General features: G+C 39.4%; 3 protein-coding genes across 5 annotated transcripts in view; 1 reads left to right on the top strand and 2 right to left on the bottom strand.

The window, feature by feature from the left end:
* The window catches only part of gys2 (glycogen synthase 2), a 40,411-nt gene extending 29,244 nt beyond the window's left edge, over positions 1–11,167 (bottom strand). For 2 of the 3 annotated variants that reach the window (XM_037243816.1, XM_037243817.1), the window contains exons 1-7: positions 10,231–11,167; positions 9,312–9,493; positions 6,833–7,024; positions 6,172–6,357; positions 4,346–4,490; positions 4,160–4,277; positions 50–170 (exon numbers count right to left, since the gene is read on the bottom strand). In XM_037243816.1, the coding sequence (XP_037099711.1) occupies positions 50–170; positions 4,160–4,277; positions 4,346–4,490; positions 6,172–6,357; positions 6,833–7,024; positions 9,312–9,493; positions 10,231–10,354 (1,068 nt within the window). In that variant the 5' untranslated portion in view covers positions 10,355–11,167. The remainder of the gene's footprint in view (positions 1–49; positions 171–4,159; positions 4,278–4,345; positions 4,491–6,171; positions 6,358–6,832; positions 7,025–9,311; positions 9,494–10,230) is intronic. The other variant, XM_037243814.1, reaches the window with a different exon arrangement.
* Positions 11,168–11,335: 168 nt separating this feature from the next.
* Positions 11,336–13,633, top strand: kiss2 (kisspeptin 2). Its single transcript, XM_037243826.1, has 2 exons — positions 11,336–11,472; positions 13,281–13,633. Exons 1-2 carry the CDS (start codon positions 11,361–11,363, stop codon positions 13,538–13,540), a joined length of 372 nt encoding a protein of 123 aa, XP_037099721.1. The 5' UTR covers positions 11,336–11,360; the 3' UTR covers positions 13,541–13,633.
* A 490-nt stretch (positions 13,634–14,123) lies between these two features.
* The window catches only part of ldhba (lactate dehydrogenase Ba), an 11,908-nt gene continuing 1,847 nt past the window's right edge, over positions 14,124–24,184 (bottom strand). The window contains exons 2-8 of the mRNA XM_037243821.1: positions 21,203–21,338; positions 20,365–20,482; positions 20,120–20,293; positions 18,869–19,042; positions 18,619–18,736; positions 15,755–15,878; positions 14,124–14,770 (exon numbers count right to left, since the gene is read on the bottom strand). Of these exons, the coding sequence (XP_037099716.1) occupies positions 14,603–14,770; positions 15,755–15,878; positions 18,619–18,736; positions 18,869–19,042; positions 20,120–20,293; positions 20,365–20,482; positions 21,203–21,331 (1,005 nt within the window). The 5' untranslated portion in view covers positions 21,332–21,338 and the 3' untranslated portion in view covers positions 14,124–14,602. The remainder of the gene's footprint in view (positions 14,771–15,754; positions 15,879–18,618; positions 18,737–18,868; positions 19,043–20,119; positions 20,294–20,364; positions 20,483–21,202; positions 21,339–24,184) is intronic.

Below are 24,184 nucleotides of genomic sequence, written 5' to 3'. Positions count from 1 at the left end.
TGGGCAGACTGGTCTAAACAGAGGAATTGCTCTCAGATTGAAGACTCACTCGAAGCAGGTAGTTCAGCCTGGATAGTGACTCGAGGAACATGTCTGCTCCCTTGTTGGAGAACTCATAGCGGCCAGCAATGAAGAAGAATAGTGTTTTATCTAGGTTGAAGTCCAGATGTCTGTTAAAATAAATGATTTTGTTTAGTATACCAATTATAATGTGACAATTCATACAATGTATTTGTTGTTACCTCCCTGAAGCAATAAGAATAAAAAATGTTGCAATGTATCTTTTATTGAGGGAAAAAAAAGCACATTCTCATTCCCTTTAAAAAAACAAACTAGTATTAAATAATAAAATACAACTGATCACCTTCTCTCAGCTCAGCGGTACGGCAATAATACTTGTTGTTTACAAAAGGATAAAAAATATATGACGGTGACGATTGATATATTGTCGTTTTATATATTGATGTTGACTCCATTTCTTAAAGGGTTCGAGCACTTTAACATCACTACTAATTACCATTAGCATTGAGTTGGCCAAATGAATGTTTGCTTTAAATATTAAAGGTGTAATCCACTTTGTATTAGGTTTAATTTGACAGTAAACTACTTTGATTTAACTGTTCTAAGCCTCTTTTAGTGTGACGCGTAGTACAAAGTTTGTTGAGTTTAGTTCACTGCCACAATACAGTACTCTTATCTCAAGTCTGCGCTTGCAGGTCAAAGCAAAACATGGTCGAATGACCACTCGTGTCTTAAAAATCCCGTCGTCAGTCATATCTACTTTGAAATCTTTGCAATTACTTGAAAATTAACAATAAATATTGTACCTCCAGTATAGTAGCTAGCCTTGTTGACTCAATAATGAATTGTCAATCGTGCACTTATCTGATGTAAGTGACCGGCTCTCCGTTTAAAGGGTAAAATTCTGTACTTTAGCCCCTCTGCAGTATCGCAGCCTGTAGGGGAGACGAGAATTGATTTAAGCCGGTACGGAAAGAAGATTCGTTCCGAGTCTAACCGCTCTTCACAGAGGCGTAGCCAGGAATTTTTCCAGTAGGGGCGCACGCCCACAGGAAAAAAAATCGAACATCACCCACGCCGTTCGCTGATCGCTAAAACAACATCCGGGTCCGGGAGGCAAACGGTGAATGGATAACATCGCGCACATAGAATAGCGCAAGCACATTCGCGCAAGACCGAAAGAAAAAAACGGCATGAAAATGAAGAATCGAAAAAGCTCGATTTTTTCTCAACCGGGGCGCAGGGAGTCCTAACCGGGGCGCCGCCCCGGCTCGCCCCGGCTTGGCTACGCCTCTGGCTCTTCAGGTAACTAATCTATTGCTAGATTAATTCCGTCATTTCCGGACGCCAGTCCCGCTGAAATCAAAGAAACCCCAGGGTTGAGTAACTACTTAGTCAAGACCCAGGATCTCCTCGATTGCGGCCGTTTCAGCGGCTCTCCTTTCCTATTAAGATTGTTGCTTTTGTTATCCGCTCGGAATAGTTTAGCAGTCTTTGTTAAGACCGCGGGAACTCGTTTATTTTCACGAGCGTACACTCACACTAGCTGAGCTTAAGTTAACGGTTTCGAACCAGATTCTGACACTCCCTGATGTCAAGGGTTAAAGCTGTCTTCATTTAAAAAAGAACTGAACGGTTTAAAGTATGACTATGATAGAGAAACAAAAGAGATTTAAAGCATAAAAGATCAAAATAATCATTAATCGAAATTAAATGATTATAAAGTAGAAATTTAATGAATAAGCAAGAAAGAGAATTACAAGTTTCAATTGTTCGAACAACTAACAATAATTTACACTCACCATTCTCAATAGAGCAAAAATTATTCAGTCTCGAAGTTCTCTCGATTGAAAACTCAAAAATATAGTAAAAAAGGTAAGAGGCTAGAGGTCTAAAATGCTGTTTGGTGGAAAAGTCGAGTGATCAGTTCTCCTTGTTCCAAAATCCGAATTCTGTTTAAAAGAACAGGCTGGCCTAAAGAATGGAGATGGCGACGCCCTAAAAATGGCTCCTCTCTCCTGCACCGAGGTCTGCATCTCCTAGCCTGTCTTTGAGCTTAACATTTGACTAAGTCCAATTTGAAGATAGTATAAATTCATCTTAACGGACCTCGGGTTAATCTCAGAAAGAATGAAATCTATCTTTGTCTAATCGGCGTTCTCGACCCACGGCAGTAGCCGCAGGGGCATACCCCTGACGGGCAGAGCCCACCGGGCGAGAGAGAGCGATGCTCTTTGTCCGAACGAACCTTTTATACCAGTCCAGTTTGTGGGTACGATGCCTGCTTGGTCACGTACCAGTTTTTTTCCATGACGTCATACACTGGCCTCAGATGACCCAAATGCTTCCAGAATAGACTGCACCTGCATCTCAACCGGATTCAACCAGATGAGGTGACCATGTTCTCACGGGAGTAACAATTTTCTCAGGGATGCTTCATCCTGTTTCCCACTCCCAAATCTTGTCAACTGTCCATCAACGTGACATTTGCAAATGTTTTTTCTCTGACTTGTGTTCCGTCAAACAGCATTTTGTTTAGGCTTCAACTGGATGCACGTGACCGAGGTCACGCTCACATGTGGAACCTCAGTCTTCCACCACTTAGTATCACCATTAACCCTTTCCCGCCTCCTTGTCTTCACTCACATTCATACATTCATGTGTAAATGGGACATCAATATTACATACATGTTTGATACTGATCAACCATCGTGACAATACTAACACATACTTTCACAATAGTCAATTTACCACATAATCATAACTATGATCGTGGATTCTCTTAGTTAGCAGGTTAAAACACTCAAGCATCTTCAAAACGTATTTTGACAAGCTGGTGACCTCTAGGTCAAGCTCTAGCGTGGGATTGCAGTCTTCCACCCACGGTATCATTGTCAGCCCCTTGTCCTTACTCAACTCTTAATACATTCATGTGTAAATGAAACATCAGTGCTATGATGCTGCTCAAGTTGCTACTAACTATACAATATTGCAAAACAAAATAAAACAAAGTATATTGCAGCTTACTCTAACTGTGATTAACATGTCTCATTCTCATTACCTAACGATGAGCATGGGCTTCCCTAGTTAGCAAATTAAAATATTCAAGCAGTTTCAGAGTATATTATAGCAAAACAAAATAATATAACATAATCCAAAATTGTGTGTTGCTGTGCTTCAGAACAAGTCTTCATCTAATCCAGGGGTGCCCAATACGTCGATCGCCAAGCCACTATTGGTCGATCGCGTGATATTAAAATGTTTTTATTTTTTTTCGCACTTGACGCGTGTACAAACAACGGCGCTAACAACACAACACAAACACGCAAGCTCGCGAGTTCCCTCTAATTGTCAGAACCCTGTTTTTTCTCTTAAACTTAAGAAAGGGTATAAAAATGAGTGGGGCAGCTGGCCATAGTAAGAAGTATCACTTTCATAGGGAATGGGAGTAGGACTTTTTTTTCACGATGACATATATATATATATTGTAGATCTTTGTGATTTGGTCATTTCAAAAGTAGCTCGGGAGCTGAAAAAGTTTGGGCACCCCTGATCTAATCGATGACTCTTTAAACTATTAATTTACTATGTTAGGTCAATCTGACTCTGGCACCATCTTCTGGTGAAATTTGGAACGGGAATGGAAGTTGACTGGTTCAACCAACAAATTCCCCTTTACCAATTTAACAATAGTTAATTTTGAAAAAACAACTTTTAAGTAACCCCTACTCAGGCCCCCTTCTTCAGGTCTTCCATGTCAAGCTTTGAAATTTGGAATTTCATCTTAGCCAATTCGTCTGGGCCATATCCAATACACTCTCACGCACCATCTTTTACCATCCTATCCACCATGTAACTTGACAGAATATAAAGACCCTTGGGAAGTTATTTTTTTGTTTTCCTGTTATTGGTGACTTGACTTAACTGTATTGTTCAAGCTGCGTGGGCACAGACAAGCGCAATAGCTTTGTCACTATGCTAGCTGCTACGCTAACTGCTGTGTCGCAGAATGTTCCATACATGATTTGTGATTGTCATCAAATTGTACTGTCACATCAAAACACAACAAAAGTAATGAAAAGACCAAAGACAATTAGTCTTAGTAGTGTTTTTGATATTCAATCAGCAAGTCACCTACCCATAGAAGTGTCCTCTGACAAACTCCTGGATGCGAGCCTTGTTGATGGAGTGTAGGTTCTGAAACTCATGCATGGCTGAGAACTTTTTGACATTTAGTCCATTAGGAGTCACCACATCTGTTCCAGAAACACATAATCATCTTTGAAATTCACATACATTATGGTAAAGTTAAACTACTGTCTACCTGGATCCCGATGTAAGATATGATTGGCTTCCACAGCAGTGATCTGCGAGACTGTTGTAAAGACATGAGAACAATGGACAGCAGCTCTCTCCAAGCAGTAGCGATGATAGATCTGACGTTCACCAGCCTCCTTGTCGATGTTGAACTACATACACACACATTAAAAAAAAGTGAAAGTTAAAATGAGTTGATGCTGAACATACTTACGCACTGCAGCGTTGACTGGAGGAGTAAAGACTTTTGATGCTATTTCGACCTAATACTTGCGCCATAACCACACTCCATTTAAATTTAACTAATTTTTTGTCCTAAAATCTGGGGTGCGCATTATACCTGGGTACAATTTTTTTTTTCTTTTTTTTTTTGAAGAAAATCTCCCTCGAAATAAAACTTGAAATCACCTTTCTTTTTGTTTGTTGTCAATCGCGCATCGCATTCAGCCATCCTGCCCAACACACTTAGTCAGTAAAATTCATAATTGACGACACATCGTTTGATGCGATGATGCAATCCTTGATGGTGTGTTATTGTCAAATATTGTTTGTTTTTTAATCTGTAGAGTTCAGTTCTCTACCTAAATGCGTATTACAGGTAATATTTTATTTCACAACACTTTGCCTTGTTCCTTTCGTCTCTGCTGTTCACTTCAAACACGCTCCATACGAACACAATGCTCTCGTATCAGACGCTTGCTCGATCACCTGCTCGTTTGCTGTCACAATGTACCCTACACAAATCCGAAACATTTCTTCGCTATCGAGTTTGCTAGCGCATGCGCAGTGATACTGACCGGCAGAATAACATCCGGTTGTTCCCAAAGATGATCTTTTTTCTGAAATAATTTTACGTTTACGGACTTAAGTAGGAGTCAAAATTTGGGTGCGTATTATACATGGGTACAGGCATTTTTCCAGCATCGACATGCCATTTTTAGGGCGCGTATTATACATGGGGGCGCATTATACATGGAAAAAACGGTACATCAGGACTTTAAAAATATTTTCTAAATTTCAGCGACAACTCTGTCACAATAATGCGACCAGCGCGGTGCAGTTGCGCGGTGGGCGACGCGCTACTGTTGCGCGTTCGGCGGTGCGCTGCAGTTGCGCGATCGGACAAAAATGTGCAAATGAAAAAATGCTTTAAAAAAAGGCGGGGTTTTTTTCGTCTTGGAACGGACTAATTTTTTTTTTATTATTTGTAATGGGAAAAATAAATTCGGAATTCGACCAATTCGCTTGTTGAACCGCCTTCTGGAACGGATTGTGGTCGGAAACCGAGGTTTGACTGTATTTTTGCTATTCTTGTTAAAATCACACTTACATGTGAACTGGAAATGGCAATAATAACACATAGCGAAAGCTAAATTGAGCAAATTGGCTATTTCAGAAGTGTGTGTCAAACTGGTAGCCCTTTGCCTTAATCACTACCCAGGAAGTAGCTCTTGGTTTAAGAAAGGTTGGTGACCCCTGATATACGCCAAATGATTCCATCCATAAAACTGATGAAGAAAATGTGCATTCACTGTTCAGGTCGAAGAGAATAAGTTTGTTGTCAATTATCCACTCAGCCGGTGAGTGGCCTTTAGCTCCATGTTGACCTTTCCAATGGGCCAATTACAAAACCCCACTCCAACTCATTTACACACATTTCAAAATATTTAACAATACTCTGCTTGTAAAGGTCCACAGTCTGTGGTCAGTTTACATGAAATAACACTACAAGGAACATTGAACTATAATAATAACAACAATAATGTGAATGACAATGGAAAAGTTCATTATACATTTTTTTGGGAGATCTCGTAACCGTGACTTAAACTATACCTTATCTAAGTTGTTGTAGAAGTCAACATTCCCAGCGCAGAGGTATCGTCCCAGCAGAGTTGCGTGAGTTGTGAAGACGGTCGCCATGGGGATCTTTCGAGAACGACAGAGAATGAGACCTGGACCTGCCTGCCACTCATGGAAATGCGCGATGACATTGGGTTTGTCTCCAAGCTGATCTGTTAACTGGGAACAAAAGTGCAAAATCATTTTTCTACACTGGACGGAATTCACTTCATACGTTTATAATATCACTGCCAGGATTCTTCTGGTTTAGAGTAGAATTAATTCATGGTTTCCACCAACTCGTCCAGGCCCAGAAGTAACATAGCAACCGAAAATGACACTACAAGTACAATGTTTGACTTATGATGTTCTTTTTCTGAAATGCTATGTTATGTCAGATATAAAGAGACATACCGTGTCCCAAAATTCTGTTCTTGAACTTCTTTGGATCGTGGCATTTTGTTGCAGCTTTTTGCTTATTTTGCAATATATATATTTTTTTTCATTTTCTCATGTAAGTTCAATCAGACTTGAGTGTTGAGAAAATGAAAATGAACTCAACTTTCCAAAAATAGAATTAGCCTCCGTTAATTGATACATACAGTATAAACTATGTTGAGTTAAAGAATTATTAAAGGAAGAAAATACTAGTGACCTCTTTGAAGAACCAGGCAATCAGTGAGCCTAGGATGAGAGAGTCGTTTGCTTCCCGGTCATGGTATGGTAGGCCAATGTTGCAGGTATCCCACAGGTCTCCCTTCCAGCGGTCCAGGTTCCAAGCGGCAGAACCAATGTCGAAAAGGATCACATAGGGACTGCCCTCAATTAGCCAGCGGCCAAAATAAACCTTGTCACAAAGAACAACAAAAAGTCACTTGAACTTCAACATCTACAAATCATGAATTTTGAATATTTTTTGTGGGTACTTTAAAGGTGAAAATGTAGAATGTTTGGTAAGTGAGAATTTTTAGCATTTTAAGAATAAACTTAGCAGTTTAAAGTTGGAATGGTTTGAATCAGTCAAACGATGTAGAAATGTTTAAGAATAATACATTTTGTTTTTGTGGGTATTTTAATTCGGAAAATTTTGCATTTTTGGTGAATGAATTATTGGCGTCGGTTGGGATAAACTAAATAGTTTAAAGTTGAAACATTTTGAATTAGTCAAAAGATATAGAAATAATGGGAAAAAAATGTTTTAAAATAATAATTTTGATTTTTTTGGGGTATGTTGAGTTGGAAAATGTTTAATTTTTGTTGTGTGGGAAATATTGGTATCAGTTTGGGTAAACTGAGAAAATTAAAGCTGGAAGGGTTTGAATCTGTCCAAATTGTAGAAATTAGAAAACGAAAATCAAATGTGATTTTTTTTTGTGGCAATTCTAACAGAGAAAGTCTTGTTTGTTCTTTTAAATAGATTGAATAACTCCTCACATATCACCACACCAGACAGCAGAACGCCTACTGTAAAGGTAATCCATGGTGTAGAATTGCCATCTAGTGGTTAAATGTATAGCTGAAGAAAGAAATATGAAAAAAATCTCATAATATCATATATATTATAATACATACTAACTGTTTGACGACATTATATAAGAAGAGACCATTGAAATAGAACTACCTATACAAATATGTTGCTATTATGTAACATGTATCGTATTATTATTATTAAACCCGGCGATTTTTTGGGACATAATCCAATTATAATTTTCTGTACTGCTTGTCGCCCCGGGGGTCGCGGGCGTGCTGGAGCCTATCCCAGCAGTCATCGGGCAGTAGGTGGGGGACACCCTGAATGAGTTGTCAGCCAATCGCAGGGCACACAGAGACGTACAACCATCCGCACTCGCACTCACACCTAGGGGCAATTTGGAGTGCTCAATCTGCCGATCAGGCATGTTTTTGGGATGTGGGAGGAAACTGGATTGCCCGGAGAAAACCCACGCGGGCACACAACATGCAAACTCCACACTGGGAGGGTCAGAGGTGGAATCGAACCCGCACTCTCCTATCAGTGAGTCAGACGTGCTAAACAGTGCGCCACCGAGCCACCCTAATTAATTATTTATAATTAATTCAAATAAATAAATAAATAAATAAATACAGTCAAACCTCGGTTTTCGAACGTCCCGATTCTCGAACAAATCGGAATTGAACGAAAAATTCGAGATTTTTTTTGCTTCGGTTGTCGAACAAAATTCGGAGGTCGAACCTCGCGAGATGAGTTAAGTTAAGTTAAAGTCCCAATGATCGTCACACACACATCTGGGTGTGGTGAAATTTGTCCTCTGCATTTAACCCATCCCCGTGTGATTTTAATCCATCCCCTGGGGGAGAGGGGAGCAGTGAGCAGCAGCGGTGCCGCGCTCGGGAATCATTTGGTGATCTAAGGAAAGGAGCCGAAAGGACCCGAGAAAACCCGACCGCGCGGCCCGGATGCCGACTGACTCCGTTCGTTATTGTATTTTTGTTACTTTGAGGATTGTATTAACCCCTAATCATGCCTCCAAAGAAAGCAAGTGGGAGCAGTAAAGCCATCCTAAAACACAAAGACGCTCTTAAAGCAATGCGACAGTGAGCGCCCGGCGCGCTGAGGTCCACTTAAATTTTGGAAAGTACATCAGGACTTTAAAAATATTTTCTAAATTTCAGCGACGGCTCTGTCAAAATAATGCGACCAGCGCGGTGCAGTTACGCGTTCGGCGGTGCGCTGCAGTTGCGCGATCGGACAAAAATGCGCAAATGAAAAAATGCTTTAAAAAGGCGGGTTTTTTTTCGTCTTGGAACGGATTAAAAATCTTTCCATTATTTGTATTGGGAAAAATAGATTCGGAATGTCTGCATGGTCTAGAGCATTTTCTATTCGGGCTCCAGAGCTTTGGAATTCCCTACCAATGGATATTAGAACTGCCACCTCACTAGAAACATTTAAGACACGTTTAAAGACACATTTCTATGATATGGCCTTTAATTAACCTGTAGTGGCCGATTCGGCTGGACTTTGTTTTCGCTCCCTCTCTAGTTCCATATTGCTGGCGGAATCCTCTTAACTCCAAAATCATCATTTTATTCATACTGGGATAAAAACCCAAATGTAAAAATTACAAGACGTCTGTCTAGAAAATTCTGCTCACCTGGCAGCCATTTTGGATCAGAGCATCCATGGCCTTCTTGATTGGAGGAAAAGGTGGCTCACAAGCTTCCACCTGTGTTTTAAAGTTGTGTTCAAAATACGGCCCCAACATGAAGTAGTTCTCCCCCCATTCGTCCACCGTGATCTTGGCCTTGGTCTGGATCACAGTGTAGATTCCTCCGACTGTACCAACGCAAACCAAAACATATTTTATGGATCACTATTGTTGAACTGCCATGCTCTATCTCTCAGGTGGTCCAATATACAGGTTAAAAACATGTGGAAGTGTTTGTTTTATTTATTTTTTCTGCCTCCACGATCTGACTTGGGAAAAAAACATCACTGTTGTGAAAGACCATTCCTGCTTGCTGAGCTCACAATGACGTTGTAATGACGTTAATCTCAGAGGACAGCATAAACACCTGAATGGCCTCTGAACTGGACAACGTGACCAGTTAAAAGAAACACTAACTAGTGCATAACATAGACTTGGACTGAATATTAATAATTAAGAATAATAATACTTTTTTTTAAAACCCTTTTTAAAACTCACAGAATAAATTCTCATCATTACAACACAATTATGACATAATTTTCCATTCAATTTAACTTTCCTATGAAAACTAGAGCATCATATGTTCATTCTTACATGTTATTAGTAAAACCTATCACATTGAAATAGTGAAATCCACCTAAAGGAACAGCTGGTAGCTTAATGTGTAACTTTTCAAAGGCATTGGACTGGCTCGACTTTCTCTGTCGTTCAATATTTACTCTCAGTCGCAAAATGTGGATTCTTCAAATGAATTGAATTTAACATTTCTTTTTAAGTGGAAAACACGGTGTACTAAATTTTAAGCAAATGTGGACCAAAAAATGGTAACACTATTCGGAAAAAAACCTGAAACTTGATATCTCACCTTTATTGGTAACTTCCCAGGCAACCTCAAAAAGCAGCAGATCCTCAACAGGCAACTCATCCTCCTCCCAAGCTGGCAGTACGCCACTTAAAGATGTCATCGACAAAGACCGTGACAGTGGCATCTTCAATTAACAAAAATTTCTCTGATCAAATTGCAGAAAACTTTGTGGAGATTTTTCAAATTTGGGGACTCAGTATTAGACCTTGAGGGGACAGCAGGACGAGATAGAGGGTAAAGAACTGCCGCCCCGCCTACTGCTGCCAACCTTTAGCCCACACGTATACACACACACACACAACACTCACACGCAAACACCAGGTGACAGCAAAATTTGGTATAGTGATGTCATGTATAAAGCAGATTGTGAAATGAAGTTGGAACATTCAGTTAACTCATTCACTGCTAGTTGAATGAATTTAAAAGTAAAATTGAATTTTGACGTCTATAACCGTCAATGGCAGTGAATGGAGTATTTGGAAAAAATAATTGTTTTACTTGTATTTGTTGGAGAGCCAAAACAGTGATTTAAAATCGGAACTTAACTTTTGAGGGACGGCGATACAAGTGCTGTCAGGTCAAAAAACAAAAGATAAGCAGAGCTGCATCGAGATTTGTCAGCTGTGCAGATCAGCGACACAGTACGTAAAAGAAACTCAAGTGAAACTGATTCTGGTATACAACAGTAAACAAATATAGCATAATAAAAAATAATGATTCTTGCTTGGTTTGATTTCCAATAAATGACTGGAATGTGAAATGTCTTAGCATTTTACTCTAATGATTTCAAATCAGTAGTCTTGGCATAAGTCAATGTTGAAACCCGGCAATGACATTACAGGAGCTTTGAATTACTGGTTCGGTCACTCATCCAAATGGGTGAACCCAAACGGCGATGTGAACATTTCTGAGAAAAAGAAATGAATGATGCATTTCTGCCCCGCAATTTACGTACGACGTCTGAAAACGTCGACAAACGGGATTGGCTGTGAGTTACCAGGGCGCGAGGTCACCTATTCGAGTGGGATATAAAACAACTGGAAACGGATGACGGCCGGTAAAATATCAAAATATTTTGAAGCTTTCAGCACACAAGAGAGGAAGAATAAGGTTTTTTTTTTCCTCCCGAGATGAAGTTTGCAGTTGTAGTTATGATGTGTGGGCTGATTGTTGGTCAAGATGAAGGGTGTCTTGGAGCATCTCTGGCAGGATTTCGACCTGAGAACGAATCACAGGAAACGGGTAAGATACTGGATACTATGATATCAGAATTTTGATTTAATTGCATCTGTTGGCTAAGAAATACAGACAAATGTAATGTATGGCAATAAAAATAACCGTGTAATAATTCTGGAGTAAATTACCGTATTGGCCCGAATATAAGACGGCCCCGATTATAAGACAACCCCCTCTTTTTCAAGACTCAAGTTTGAAAAAAGACTTTTTGAAAGCCAAATTTAATTTTTATACAGAAAATAATTACATCTGAAACAAATGATTACAACAATATATTCGAGAGAAAAAGCATGTTATTTTGCCTCATTCAAATCATGCGAAAACTGTCTATCACATCTTAATATCTGAACATTTAAATATGTAAACTAAAGTGCAATCACATTTGTAAATGAATGGCTTCTGGTTTTTGAAATGTAAATAAACCAATCTACAGTGATAAAACAACATTTCAATAACTGCATTAACCATTAAAGTGAAGTCTAACTGTAACTGTAGTCTTGAAACAAATCTGAACAAGGAAAAACATTGCAATACAATAATGCAAACTGCTACCGCTATTGTTGGGGAGCCTGAGGACTCTATAGGGGGTTGGCTCGGATGGTTATGCTCTTTTCGCCCCCGGGTGTCGGTCAGAACACAGGAGGGAAGACGTGGTTCAGTTTTGATTGCTTTACTGAAATTTTGGCAAAAATAAATAAATAAATAACCATAAATGAAATACACCCGCCAACACGCCAAACATAAGTCATCGATCGAGACACCAAAATACATTTGCTGGCGACCGTTCGTCGCCGTGCTGCTGCGTAACGGCCACTCGTACTATGCGTGGCAAACTCAAAGGAGTGCGCCGGAGCTGTCAATCAAACGGCGCAAACATGAAGCAAACCGCGATCGGACAAACGGCACAACAGTGGACAGTAGTAACAATGAAATGTATACGTACATATACTCACTTTGTGTCAAAGACGCACACGATCACAGCAACATACTCAGTCGATTATGAGCGCGCCGGAGCTGTCAATCAAACGGCGCGCACACGAAGCAAACCGCGATCGGACAACACGATCACAGCAACATACTCAGTCGATACCAGCAACCTTTAACTTACCGCTGCGCACAAGTGAAAATGGATATAATGTCTCCACCCCGAATATAAGACGACCCCCACTTTTTCAGTCTGATTTCAATGCAGGAAAACTCGTCTTATACTCGGGCCAATACGGTACATCACAGTCTACAAGTACAGACATCAAATAGCTATTATAAATGGTAAGATAAGTAAATAAAACTTGAACTAATAACAATGATTGAATGATAATATACGATAACATTCACAAAAAATGTAATAGCGTAACATTTATCTCAATTTGTATCCAGTGTGACTAAATCACGTGACTTTGATAGAATGCAAAAAAAATTTATTACACACTGTTATTACTATACATACACATATGTAATGTAGATAATTATATATGGTTGTATAATAACATAAAAAAATCACATATCACGTATCACATATTCATTCATAAAAAAAAACAAAGATGGCAATGATAGTGATAAAAATAATAACAACAGTAATAACAGTAGTAATTAATTTATTATTTATTACATTTAGGTATCACATATTCATTCATAAATAACAACAGAGGTGGCAATGATAGTGATAAAAATGACAACAACAGTAATAATTGACATAATTTATTTTTTATTTTTTATTCGATTTGTTTAAAATTTTGGGCTACGACCGTTGTATCCTGTAACTAAACTAGTTTTTTTTAACGAGGCTGAGCTTGATTCTCCGGCAAATCCATCAGGTTCCGTCCGTTCCAGAAGAAGCACGGTGGGGGACTTTTTGGAGGATCCCAACCTGTGTTTCTCCCTGCGAGAAAACGACACCCAGCAGCAGCTCCTGTGCAACGACCGCAGGAATAAATTCAACGTCAACCCGTTCGGCCTTCGCTTCGGCAAGCGCTACAACCATGCTTCCATCTTCAGGAAAGCTGTTAAAAGAGCCAGAACAAGCAGATTTTCACCTCCTACGCTCTTTCCCCGACAACTGGAAGTGCTGACCTGAAGCTGATTTTGTCACGCGTTTCCCATGTAAAACTTTAAATAATTTATCATGTGAAAAAATAAAAAAATATACATATTAGTAGTTATTGAACAATCAAGAGCAATGTAAAATTATAAAAAAGTTTTACGATACTTTGTGTAGTGACTAAAGTTGACACAAGGTGGCAGTGAAATGCCATTCAGGGTCATCTATTTGTTAATGTTGCTGTTTTGTTTTGATTTTTAAAACACTGTACTGTAGTCTAATTATTAATTAAGGGTCACTTCAATAAATTCTTTTCACCTTCTTTTCATTAATTCCTAGTAATTTTTTTCCAGCAATGAAACTAACCCAAATGACAACTTTGGTTAAAAAAACTTCAGGTATTGAAATAAACTGACAAAAACATCACGTCTCACTAATATAAAGGATTATTACACTGATACCATATCAATGGGCCGTAGTACAACTTTGATTTTAAATTATGTTCAACCATTCCAAATCTATGCTTGACTGAACTCACTAGCGGGCATTCAATACAAATGTTATATTTGAAATAAATGTCATGTTAATAATGTAAAAAAAATCTGATAGAAAGCACTCATTGTCCATGGGTTAAAGTAATTTATTTAGTGATTTAATTACAGAATACGATACGAACAGTCCATTCTTCAAAAGACGATGTGCTTAGGGTTCTCTGACACTCATTCAGAATCTTTTGTAAAGACCCAAATGTTCTCTAGAACTTTTGCTTGATAATACAAATACAAGGAAAATTGCACATGTTGAGTTTTGGGTTCTCATCTAGACATTGGGGTTGTGATTCTTTGACACCGGGGAAAGAGCAGAAAAATCGGGACCCAGTTTGGTTGTGCTTAAAGTACACTGAGATCGACTATCCAGATTAAATGTTTTTTACTCGTTTAGGTTGTGCTTGTGTTTTGAAAGGAAAGCTTCCATGACACCATCTAAAACCACATTGTGCTTTAAAATAATACTAAGGTTTGAACCAATAGGAAGTTAATAAAATAAGATTGTGCATGATGACGGGCTTCTCTCTGGATCACGTTGGTCTCATGGCCCTCAAACATCCTTGAGGTCCCGCTGGATGCCCCAGAGAGTGTCAGCGCTCTTTTTCAGCTGAGCCACTTCATCGTCTGTCAGGGTCATGTTGACCACGCTGCCCACGCCGCTGCTATTCAGAACGCAGGGTAGAGACAGAAAGACCTCGTCCCCGATGCCATACATGCCCTAAGAAGACACATGTGGAGTTGGCTTTAAAAGTATTTGGATCAAGGTTACAGTAAATAATTTTTTTATTCAATTTAATTACTTTGGAGAGCAATTTTATAAGTTGTTTTCATCTTGAAAATGCTTGGTTTAAGTTCCGTTTTTATTAGTTTTAGTATTAGATTGTATTTTTTCCTAACTACATGGATTACTATTTCCTTTTTTTTTTTTAAGTCACTAACTATTGTGTAAAAACGTTCGATTCTCAATCAATTGACCTTCTTTCTGTTAATAAATAAATGAATTTAAAATTATACCGGAAAGCTCGTGTATGATATGAATTGAGAAAGACAAAAACATTTTTGCTATAATTATGGTTACTTTTATAAACCTAAGATCTAAGATGTAGTAGTGTCAGTTAATTTCTGTTTTATGTACTGTATTTTATTCTGGCAATACTTTAGCTTTTGAAATTGATTTCAATTTGTATTTTATTTTGGTTACAATTTTTGTTTAATTTTTCAATTTTAGTTTTAATAATTTTTTTAACTATGTTGTTTATTACAACACAAAATTTGAAATTAAATAATTCTCAAAAATAGGAAATACGCTACTAATGAAGCCATTTTATGCTGACTACATCCATTTGGTTTAAGCCTCTAGTATTAACTTGTCAAGACTAATAAAGTTGAGAAAGGTCGAAAGGTATTTGAGAATAAATTATTCTAAGGGTTTTTAATGAAGTCCCACGACTAGAAAAAAAAATTGTAAATCCAGTGCAGCATGTGCCATAACTTTGCGATGAGGCAAGTTATTTTGGTTATTTCCAAGACAAGCGCAGGTCGACAGACCTGCGGGAGGTCTGCGCTACTGTGGGAGTGGTCACAGCTTCCTTCAATCATGGTCATTCAAAGAAGATTCTTTCATTTTCACCACGACGCATTTGACAAAAATACACTCCAAAAATTACAAAGGACACTGTGAGTCTGCGTGTGTGTGACTGACCTTGACCATGGTGGAAATTGGATGAACGCGACTCATGTTCTTGACGATACTCTCCGTCAGGTCTGCCACGCTCAAGCCGATGGCCCAGTTGGTGTAACCCTTCAGCTTGATCACCTCATAGGCACTGGCACACAATGTAGCAAGTAATGTTGTCATTAAACAATGCACAATAAAATGAAAATACAGTCAAACCTTGGTTTTCGACCACAATCTGTTCCAGAAGGCGGTTCGAGAAGCGAATCGTTTGAATTACGAATCTATTTTTCCCATTACAAATAATAGAAAAAAATTTAATCCGTTCCAAGACTAAAAAAACCCGCATTTTTTAAAGTATTTTTTCATTTGCGCATTTTTGTCTGATCGCGCAACTGCAGCGCACCACCGAATGCGCAACCGTAGCGTGCCGCCGACCACGCAACTGCACCGCGCTGGTCGCATTATTGTGACAGAGCCGTGGCTGAAATTAAGAAAATATTTTCAAAGTCCTGATGTACTTTCCGGGCGGCTCGGTGGCGCACTGGCTAGCGCGTCCGCCTCACAATAAGGAGGGTGCGGGTTCGATTCCACCTCCGGCCCTCCCTGTGTGGAGTTTGCATGTTCTCCCTGTGTCCGCGTGGGTTTTCTCCAGGCACTCCGGTTTCCTCCCACATCCCCAAAAACATGCTTGGTAGGCCGATTGAGCGCTCCAAATTGCCCCTGGGTGTGAGTGCGTGTGCGGATGGTTGTTTGTCTCTGTGTGCCCTGCGATTGGCTGGCAACCGGTTCAGGGTGTCCCCCGCCTACTGCCCGATGACAGCTGGGATAGGCTCCAGCGCGCCCGCGACCCCCGTGGGGATACAGCGGTACAGAAAATGGATGGATGGATGTACTTTCCAAAATTTAAGTGGACCTCAGTGCGCAGGGAGCTTAATTTGGTCCGATCGCGCAACTGCAGCGCGCCGGGTGCTCACTGTCGCATTGCTTTAAGAGCGTCTTTGTGTTTTAGGATGGCTTTACTGCTCCCACTTGCTTTCTTTGGAGGCATGATTAGGGGTTAATACAATCCTCAAAGTAACGAAAATACAATAACAACGGAGTCAGTCGGCATCCGGGCCGCGCGGTCGGGTTTTCTCGGGTCCTTTCGGCTCATCTCGCGAGGTTCGACCTCCAAAATTTATTCGACAACAGAGGCAAAAAAATCTCTCTTCTTTTGTTCGAATTCCGATTTGTTCGAGAACTGGGACGTTCGAAAAACGAGGTTTAACTGTAATTTTCAGAGCAAAACAAAACCATCACCGCTCAGTGTTTATAACTGCACAAGTGTTTAATGCCCAGCTCTAATTACCTACCACATTAAACCTGCCAGAAAACCCCACGGGACCATTTGTACTAAAAACCTGTCACACCAGTTGGCCTCGAATGTCAGAAGCAATGTACTTTCCCCACAGTGACATCACAAACAATCAATATATGTATTGACTGACTGTGAACATAATCGGATTGTTTATTGACTCTTTGCTCTCTAACCGCAGTAGTTGGATAAAAATTACAGTGAGTAGAAGACATTATATACAGCTTTATCAAAAACTATATTTATGATTTTACAAATATATTATTATATTATACAATGATTCTTCGCTACTTCGTTTCGTTTATCGCAGCTTCACTACATCGCGAATTTGTTTTCCAAATTAAAAAACAATTTAAAAGTCAAAATAAAACTTCTAAATTGAGGAAACGTGTCTAACCTTTAGGACAATGTAGTATCGCTCCAAATGTTTGTTTACATTCCTTTAGAAGTCCATTTTCACGTGTTAGCACGATCGCGAATTAGCATCTTTCCACTAACTCGTTAGCCTGCCCAGTACTTCTTGTTGGTGACCGTACTTCGCGGATTTCACTTATCGCGGGTGGTTTTTGGAATCAATTATCCGCGATAAACGAGGGATTACTGTATAATGATTATGCTCGTCATTTCTTCTAGTTTTCTGTTCATCAATATGAAATTTGTATGGAAACAGGAGTTCAGAACATTCACTCCGATCACTCAATTGCCATCCTACGACGCGAATTTACCGAAACAAGCGTACACAGGTAAACTAATACTATCCTCTAGTGTTAAAATTTGTCATGAAAAAAAACTGTTAGCACACAGACACTGCGAGGAGCAAGCCTTGACAAAAATAATAAACAAGGAATAACTGATCATTGATTTTAAAAGTATAAAATTTTCACATAATGCATCAAGGAAATTTAGTCAAAATGTTCTTTGCTTGTTTTTACTCGTCAAAGTTATTGTCAACTGTGAGTACAGTTTACAGTCTCAAATTTATTTACCATAACTCAGTGGTACCTTTTACTGAGAATGAACCACAGAAAATTCTTGCCAGGATGAGGAGGGGTCATAAGAGGGCAGAACTATCCTTTTGCATGATAAACACATCCAGTACAGAGATGTTAACTATAATTTGTCGCCTCAACAGTGAGGGGAAGGATTTTGCCTATTATTGGAATAACCGTAACAAGTGCATGTTAAAATTCAGGAATGTGTGAGCATCACACAAGACTTTAAACTTTATAGTGATCATAAAACTACATTCATGGAATGCTAAGCCAGTACCGGGAAATGCCATATAAGAAAATACCACAAAACAAATAAATTTTATGTCAGTTTTGCACAATTGCATTTCATTTGTTCAACACCAAAAAAATTAAGGCGGTGGTGACCAACGATATTGTCCTAAAATAGCAAAATACAATTAAAAAAAAATATATAGTGCTTATGTAGGTGTTGAAGTTTTGGTTCGCAACTGCGTTAGCAGCAAAGATTTGATGGGTTCAAGAAGTCATTTTAAAATTATGCATTTCACGTTTACACAGGGTACCTGTCCACCACAGCTTTATGTGTGGCCTTCCACTGTTCTTTATCACCTTCACTGCCAATGTCAGGATTCAGCTTCTGCAAATTGACCCCGGCGACATTTGCACCACTCCACACAGGAACTGGAAAAGTAAAACCGCAATACTTCTTTAGGTCCGAGGTCATCTGAGAAAAGTGTGCTGTGGGTCTGTTGAGTCCACATTTCAAAAATATTTTAAGAAATATTAAACGTTGTGTCCTTTGTGGGCACTCACCACTGGTGTCTCCATGCTCACCCAGCACCCAGCCATTGAAGGAACTAGCATGGATGCCGAGGCGTTCGGCCATCATGAAGCGAAAGCGGGCAGAGTCCAGGTTGGTGCCGCTGCCGATCACGCGGTGTTTGGGCAGGCCGCTGAGCTTCCAGGTCACATAGGTGAGTATGTCCACTGTGAACGGGTTTGTTAGAATCAAACAATGACAAGTAAGCAGATACATAGAAGTGGAATGCTGTGCATGCGCGGATCGGTTGGCACTTTTTAAATTTCGTTGTACATGTGACAATGACAATAAAGATCTATTCTATTCTTCTATTCTTCTATTCTATTCTATTCTATTCTGTTGAGGTGACACAAATTGGAATTGTCGCTAATGTTTCAACTATATTCAGGTTCGACGTTACGATAGATATCAACATACGGCTTGACTGCAGTTTAAAGACATTATTTTGGTGGAAATGTGGAATGACACTAAATGATATGGAATAAAGTTGAATGATGTGAAATGATATTGGTGGTAAATGTGGGATATGTTGGTGAGAAACATGGAAGGAACAATATTGAAAAATATGGAATGATACGGAATGCTGTTGTATTGGTGAATAATGTGGCATGTAGGAACATTCATTATGTTGAAAATCCTTCCCAAGGTAAACTGAATGACCAGAACATTTTGAATTTTGAATGGAAATGATGTGAATGGGTTATGTTGAACGTTTCTTGGCGACATATGTGGAATTGTTGGAAAATTATACATTTTTTAAATGTGAAAAGTAATAGCTCGCATGGTGGTAATTTTTTGAAAATGTCGAAGTTGGAATGGGAAGAATCGGTCCAGAAATGCTCAGTGGGCTTAGTGGTAGAGTGTCCGCCCTGAGATTGGAAGTTTGTGGATTCAAACCCCGACCGGGTCATACCAAAGACTATAAAAATGGGACCCGTTGCCTCCCTGCTTGGCACTCAGCATCAAGGGTTGGAATTGGGGGGTTAGATCACCAAATTATTCCCAAGCGTGGCACTGCTGCTGCTCACTGCTCCCCTCTCCCCCAGGGGATGGATCAAAATCACAATTTCACCACACCCAGTTGTGTGTGTGACGATCATTGGGACTTTAACTTTTTAACTTTAACTTTAAAAGTCGAAGCCTGTCAAAAAAGTAAGGAGAATAAAATGGTGTGTGTGAATGCTTGCAGCATTCACCCCATTCCTAAGAAAACTGCGAATCGCATCCAGCTGTGTTCCATTTACCAGGATTGGAGACAACGATGAGAGTGCACTGGGGGCTGTGCTTCATTATCTGAGGGATGATGGACTTGAAGACATTTACGTTCCTCTGTACCAAATTGAGGCGGCTCTCGCCCTCTTGCTGGCGGACTCCGGCAGTCACCACCACCAAGCGAGAGTTGGCAGTCACTGCATAGTCTGGAGGAAGAGAATGAGAGCCTTTGCAATGACGTGTAATGAGGTAGACCGTGAGAGAAATGCATTGCGACCTTTGTCTGCAACTATTTTGGAGGTCTTAAGGAAAAGGCTGCCGTGCTGAAGATCCATCGCCTCTCCTTTCAGGCGATCCTCCATCACATCCACAAGAGCCAGCTCGTCGCACAGATCCTTGCAAAGTGAACACAAGAATCGTCATACCTCATATTCAATTGATAGATGTTTTTTTAAATATTCCACTGGGTGGTAATGCTATAGGGGGCATATGATATATGGAGGTGAATAAAATGAGGCGCTTTGATTGGCCGGATTTATGACCACTCCTATTGTGGCATAACCCTCCCTATCAAAGGTCCGCCAGCCACTTGTGATGTGAAAGAGCTGTGTGATAATAACAAGAATTTGCAAATAATTTAAACTCACCTACAATTGCAGTAACAAAAGACTGCAAAAATGTGATTATGTGCGGTACTTGGTAAAATAACAAGATTACCATCAGCACTAGTCCTTCAGATACATAACATTTTAATTCACATGATAACAAATGTAATTGTAAACAAATACCTTTCTCTTTTTGATGCAGAGAGATTTGTGGACCTACTCAATGTCAGATGTTTTTGCCATTAGGATGGATGGAAGGTCTCGGGTACTCATGAAGGCTGGTATCAGCAGCCTTCATGAGTACCCAATACCTTGAAGTGCTCTAAGGCCAATATCGGCCTGATATCAGTACCTGGTATTGGTACTTGCTCATTCCTAAGTAAAATTGATGTCTATGAGTTTTTTATATGGCTTTGTCGCTGTAATGCTAATACCAACTTTATATTTTCTTACATTTTAATTTGCTGCGGGCGTAAACTGTCACAGTACTGTTGATGCTTCGAGTCTTACCCGCAGGAGGATGCTGACGGCGCAGGCCATGCCCACCTGGCCCACCCCGACCACCGTCACTTTGTTCCTGGGAGGCTCTGGAGAGCTACCCGGCAGAGGGCTGATGAGTTTCTGCAGCACCGACGACATATTGGAGCTGCAGACAAGGCCCGGAAATGAGTCAATGTTGTCACTATTTTTGGAGATTTTTAGTAACTATCTTTCTGAAAATCTCTGCTGTGCTGGTGCTGCTGTTTTGGTTAGCAGCAACCGCTGTAGCAGTGTTTTTATTTGCCTAGGTAGTTAAGTATTTAATCTGTCTAAAAACAATTGTGTATGTGAACAATTAGTTGGATTCAAATCAGCGTCACAATGTAGTAAACTAATTTACAGTCAGAAAGTTTTTTTAAAAAATGAGATATAATCAGGGTTTCATATTCACACATAGGTATTTAACCTATGTCTAAGTATGATGTGTGATGAATAATGGAATTGACCTAGATGTCACTATTTCACACACAACTTAAGAGTCACAGATTGTTGGGAAAAAAAAGTTATATAAATGTTAATGTTTAAATTTGACATACATTCAACTCCTGGTAACACATATTTAACATCCTTAAAACTTTCCAGATCAAAGTATTGCGCCATGCAATGCATTATGGGAAGTATAAGTGGTGATATGACAGGCTATGCTAGTAAAAAGTTCCAATGATTCAATGTTGTGGAACAAAATGAACTCTTTGGGGAGACAGTACTGAAAGAACTTTACCTAATTATCTTTTTTAATGAGGAAATCATTTCACCTGTTTTTATAGAATATTTGCTTTGCTACAGAAAAAACATCATTTTCCCACTGGGATTAGCTTGTCAGGATAATGAGCAACCGCAAACGAAAGACAGAAAGTCAGCTTGCCTGCAGCTGCCATTTGCCTCCTAACAGTGTCAGCTTGCACACAAAAATTCACACTTTTGCACCTGTAGTGGTTATGTAAAAGTGTTTTCATTAAGGGGGTTTTACCAAAGCAAAGCGGATAAAGAACTCAATTGATTTGAATTAACCTGAGAGGATTGTTGTTGTTTTTTTGACTGACAGATTGGAAGTGTGTTTTTACAGTGACATTAAAGAATACAGTTTCCTTTTATTACAACTATAAAGGCAACTTTTTAGACTTTCTATTACAAAAAAAAGTCTTTGTAGACTTGGGACTTATGCTAAGCTTGAACGCATGTGCTATGATAGCTAATAGCAAAACTACTTGTAAGTAGGCTAGAACATACTCGCAGGCTTGCGCAAAGGTTTCAAAATTCTGCCCAATCTCTATCACAGCAAATTCCTAACAGACAAATGTTGGTGTTTGACAGTTTTATTGTCAATATTATTATTGTCAATATGCAGAGCTGCAATGTACTAGGTGTGCAAAAATAGATAACATTTGTTGGCATTCTCATCTGGGTATTTTCCTCCATTATATTTTACGTTTGTGTGATTTGATTTGTGTATTTAGTACTAGCTAACTGATGTTATTGTACTGCATTGTGTTGGTCCTTTGTTACTGTAAGTTTATTTACAGGTACTAGCTATAATCAGAATACAGTCAAACCTCAGTTTTCGAACGTCCCGGTTCTCGAACAAATCGGAATTCGAACGAAACATTCGAGATTCGAGAAAACAAACTCCGGCCGAATCGGCCACTACAGGTTAGTTAAAGGCCATATCATAGAAATGTGTCTTTAAACGTGTCTTAAATGTTTCTACTGAGGTAGCAGTTCTAATATCCATTGGTAGGGCATTCCAAAGCTCTGGAGCCCGAATAGAAAATGCTCTAGAGTCTAGACCCTGCAGACATTTTCTTGGCCCTCGGTGTCGCTAAAAGAGTAGCGTTTTGCGAACGAAGGTTACGAGACGGAACATAAGGAACAACTAGGTCGACGAGATATGAAGGCGCTAAGCCATGCAGGGATTTATATGTTAATAGAAGAACCTTGAAGTCACATCTTAAATACTTGTCAAATGGCAGTATGATGAGGTCATTAACGAGAACTGCTTTCGTATGAAGCGATCTAATATTCATAAAACCTAGTTTAAGTGTAATCGGTCCATCAGGGTGCGTATCTATCGAAGGATTTTTAAACGAGATGCGAGTAAGATTGTGTTCTCTAGGCCTGACATCACCTCTCAAATGTTTGTTAGCGCGGTGGGACGATACGACCGTGGGAATTTGATAGTAAATATTAGGGGTGTAAATCGCGGGTTTTGTCACGATACGATATCATATCGATACAAAGAACCACGATACGATATTTGCCGATATCTTAAAGCCTGCTGTGATTCATTCACGATACATCACGATATAGTGCTCTACGATCGATATAGAACAATATCCTGATTTATAACAATTCATACGCAAAATCAACAAGGTACTGCAAACTCTTTATTTAGGAAATTACAAGAGTATTGTAGTATACAAAGTGCTTATTTTAACACTGAACTTTGTCAAATTCCTATATTTTTTCTCATATAAGTAAGTAAAGAAAAATGAATATTCTTTCTTTTTTTGTAATACCATTAACTTTAAAGTGCATGACTGAACTATTTAATTACAAAACAAAAATAAGTTCTTTATAATGAATGTAGTAAACATTACACCTTATATGTTCTAATCCAAATGCAAAAAAAAAGTGCTTCCAAACGAATGACTTGAAGCCCAAAGGGGAGCGAATTTCCTCGTCTTCTTGGACACTAGCCATAGCACCAGCCCAGGAGCCGCGTAGTTGTCGCCTCCCCTTTCACGTGCCTGCTCTGCTCACAACACAACACGCCGCGCACTGCTCCCGGAAAGAGGAAGCAAGCAACAATGAACTGGATTTCAAAATAAAGTCGCGTCTAATGTCCGAGGTCAAAAACGGGCGATATAGATCGATGTTTACGTTTAGCATCGATGCCAACAAATCGTAGAGCATTATATCGATTAATCGATGTATATCGATGAATCGTTACAC

This window comes from Syngnathus acus, chromosome 23, assembly GCF_901709675.1.
Source record: "Syngnathus acus chromosome 23, fSynAcu1.2, whole genome shotgun sequence".
In the NCBI taxonomy this organism is placed as follows: domain Eukaryota; kingdom Metazoa; phylum Chordata; class Actinopteri; order Syngnathiformes; family Syngnathidae; genus Syngnathus; species Syngnathus acus.
This window is presented reverse-complemented; position numbering and strand designations above follow the sequence as displayed.

What these genes read in the sequence shown, in the direction of transcription:
- kiss2 (XM_037243826.1), top strand. Translation starts at nt 11,361, where the DNA reads ATGAAGTTTGCAGTTGTAGTTATGATGTGTGGGCTGATTGTTGGTCAA. An exon ending in GAACGAATCACAGGAAACGG is followed by an intron (nt 11,473 to 13,280) that starts GTAAGATACTGG and finishes CAAATCCATCAG; the next exon opens with GTTCCGTCCGTTCCAGAAGA.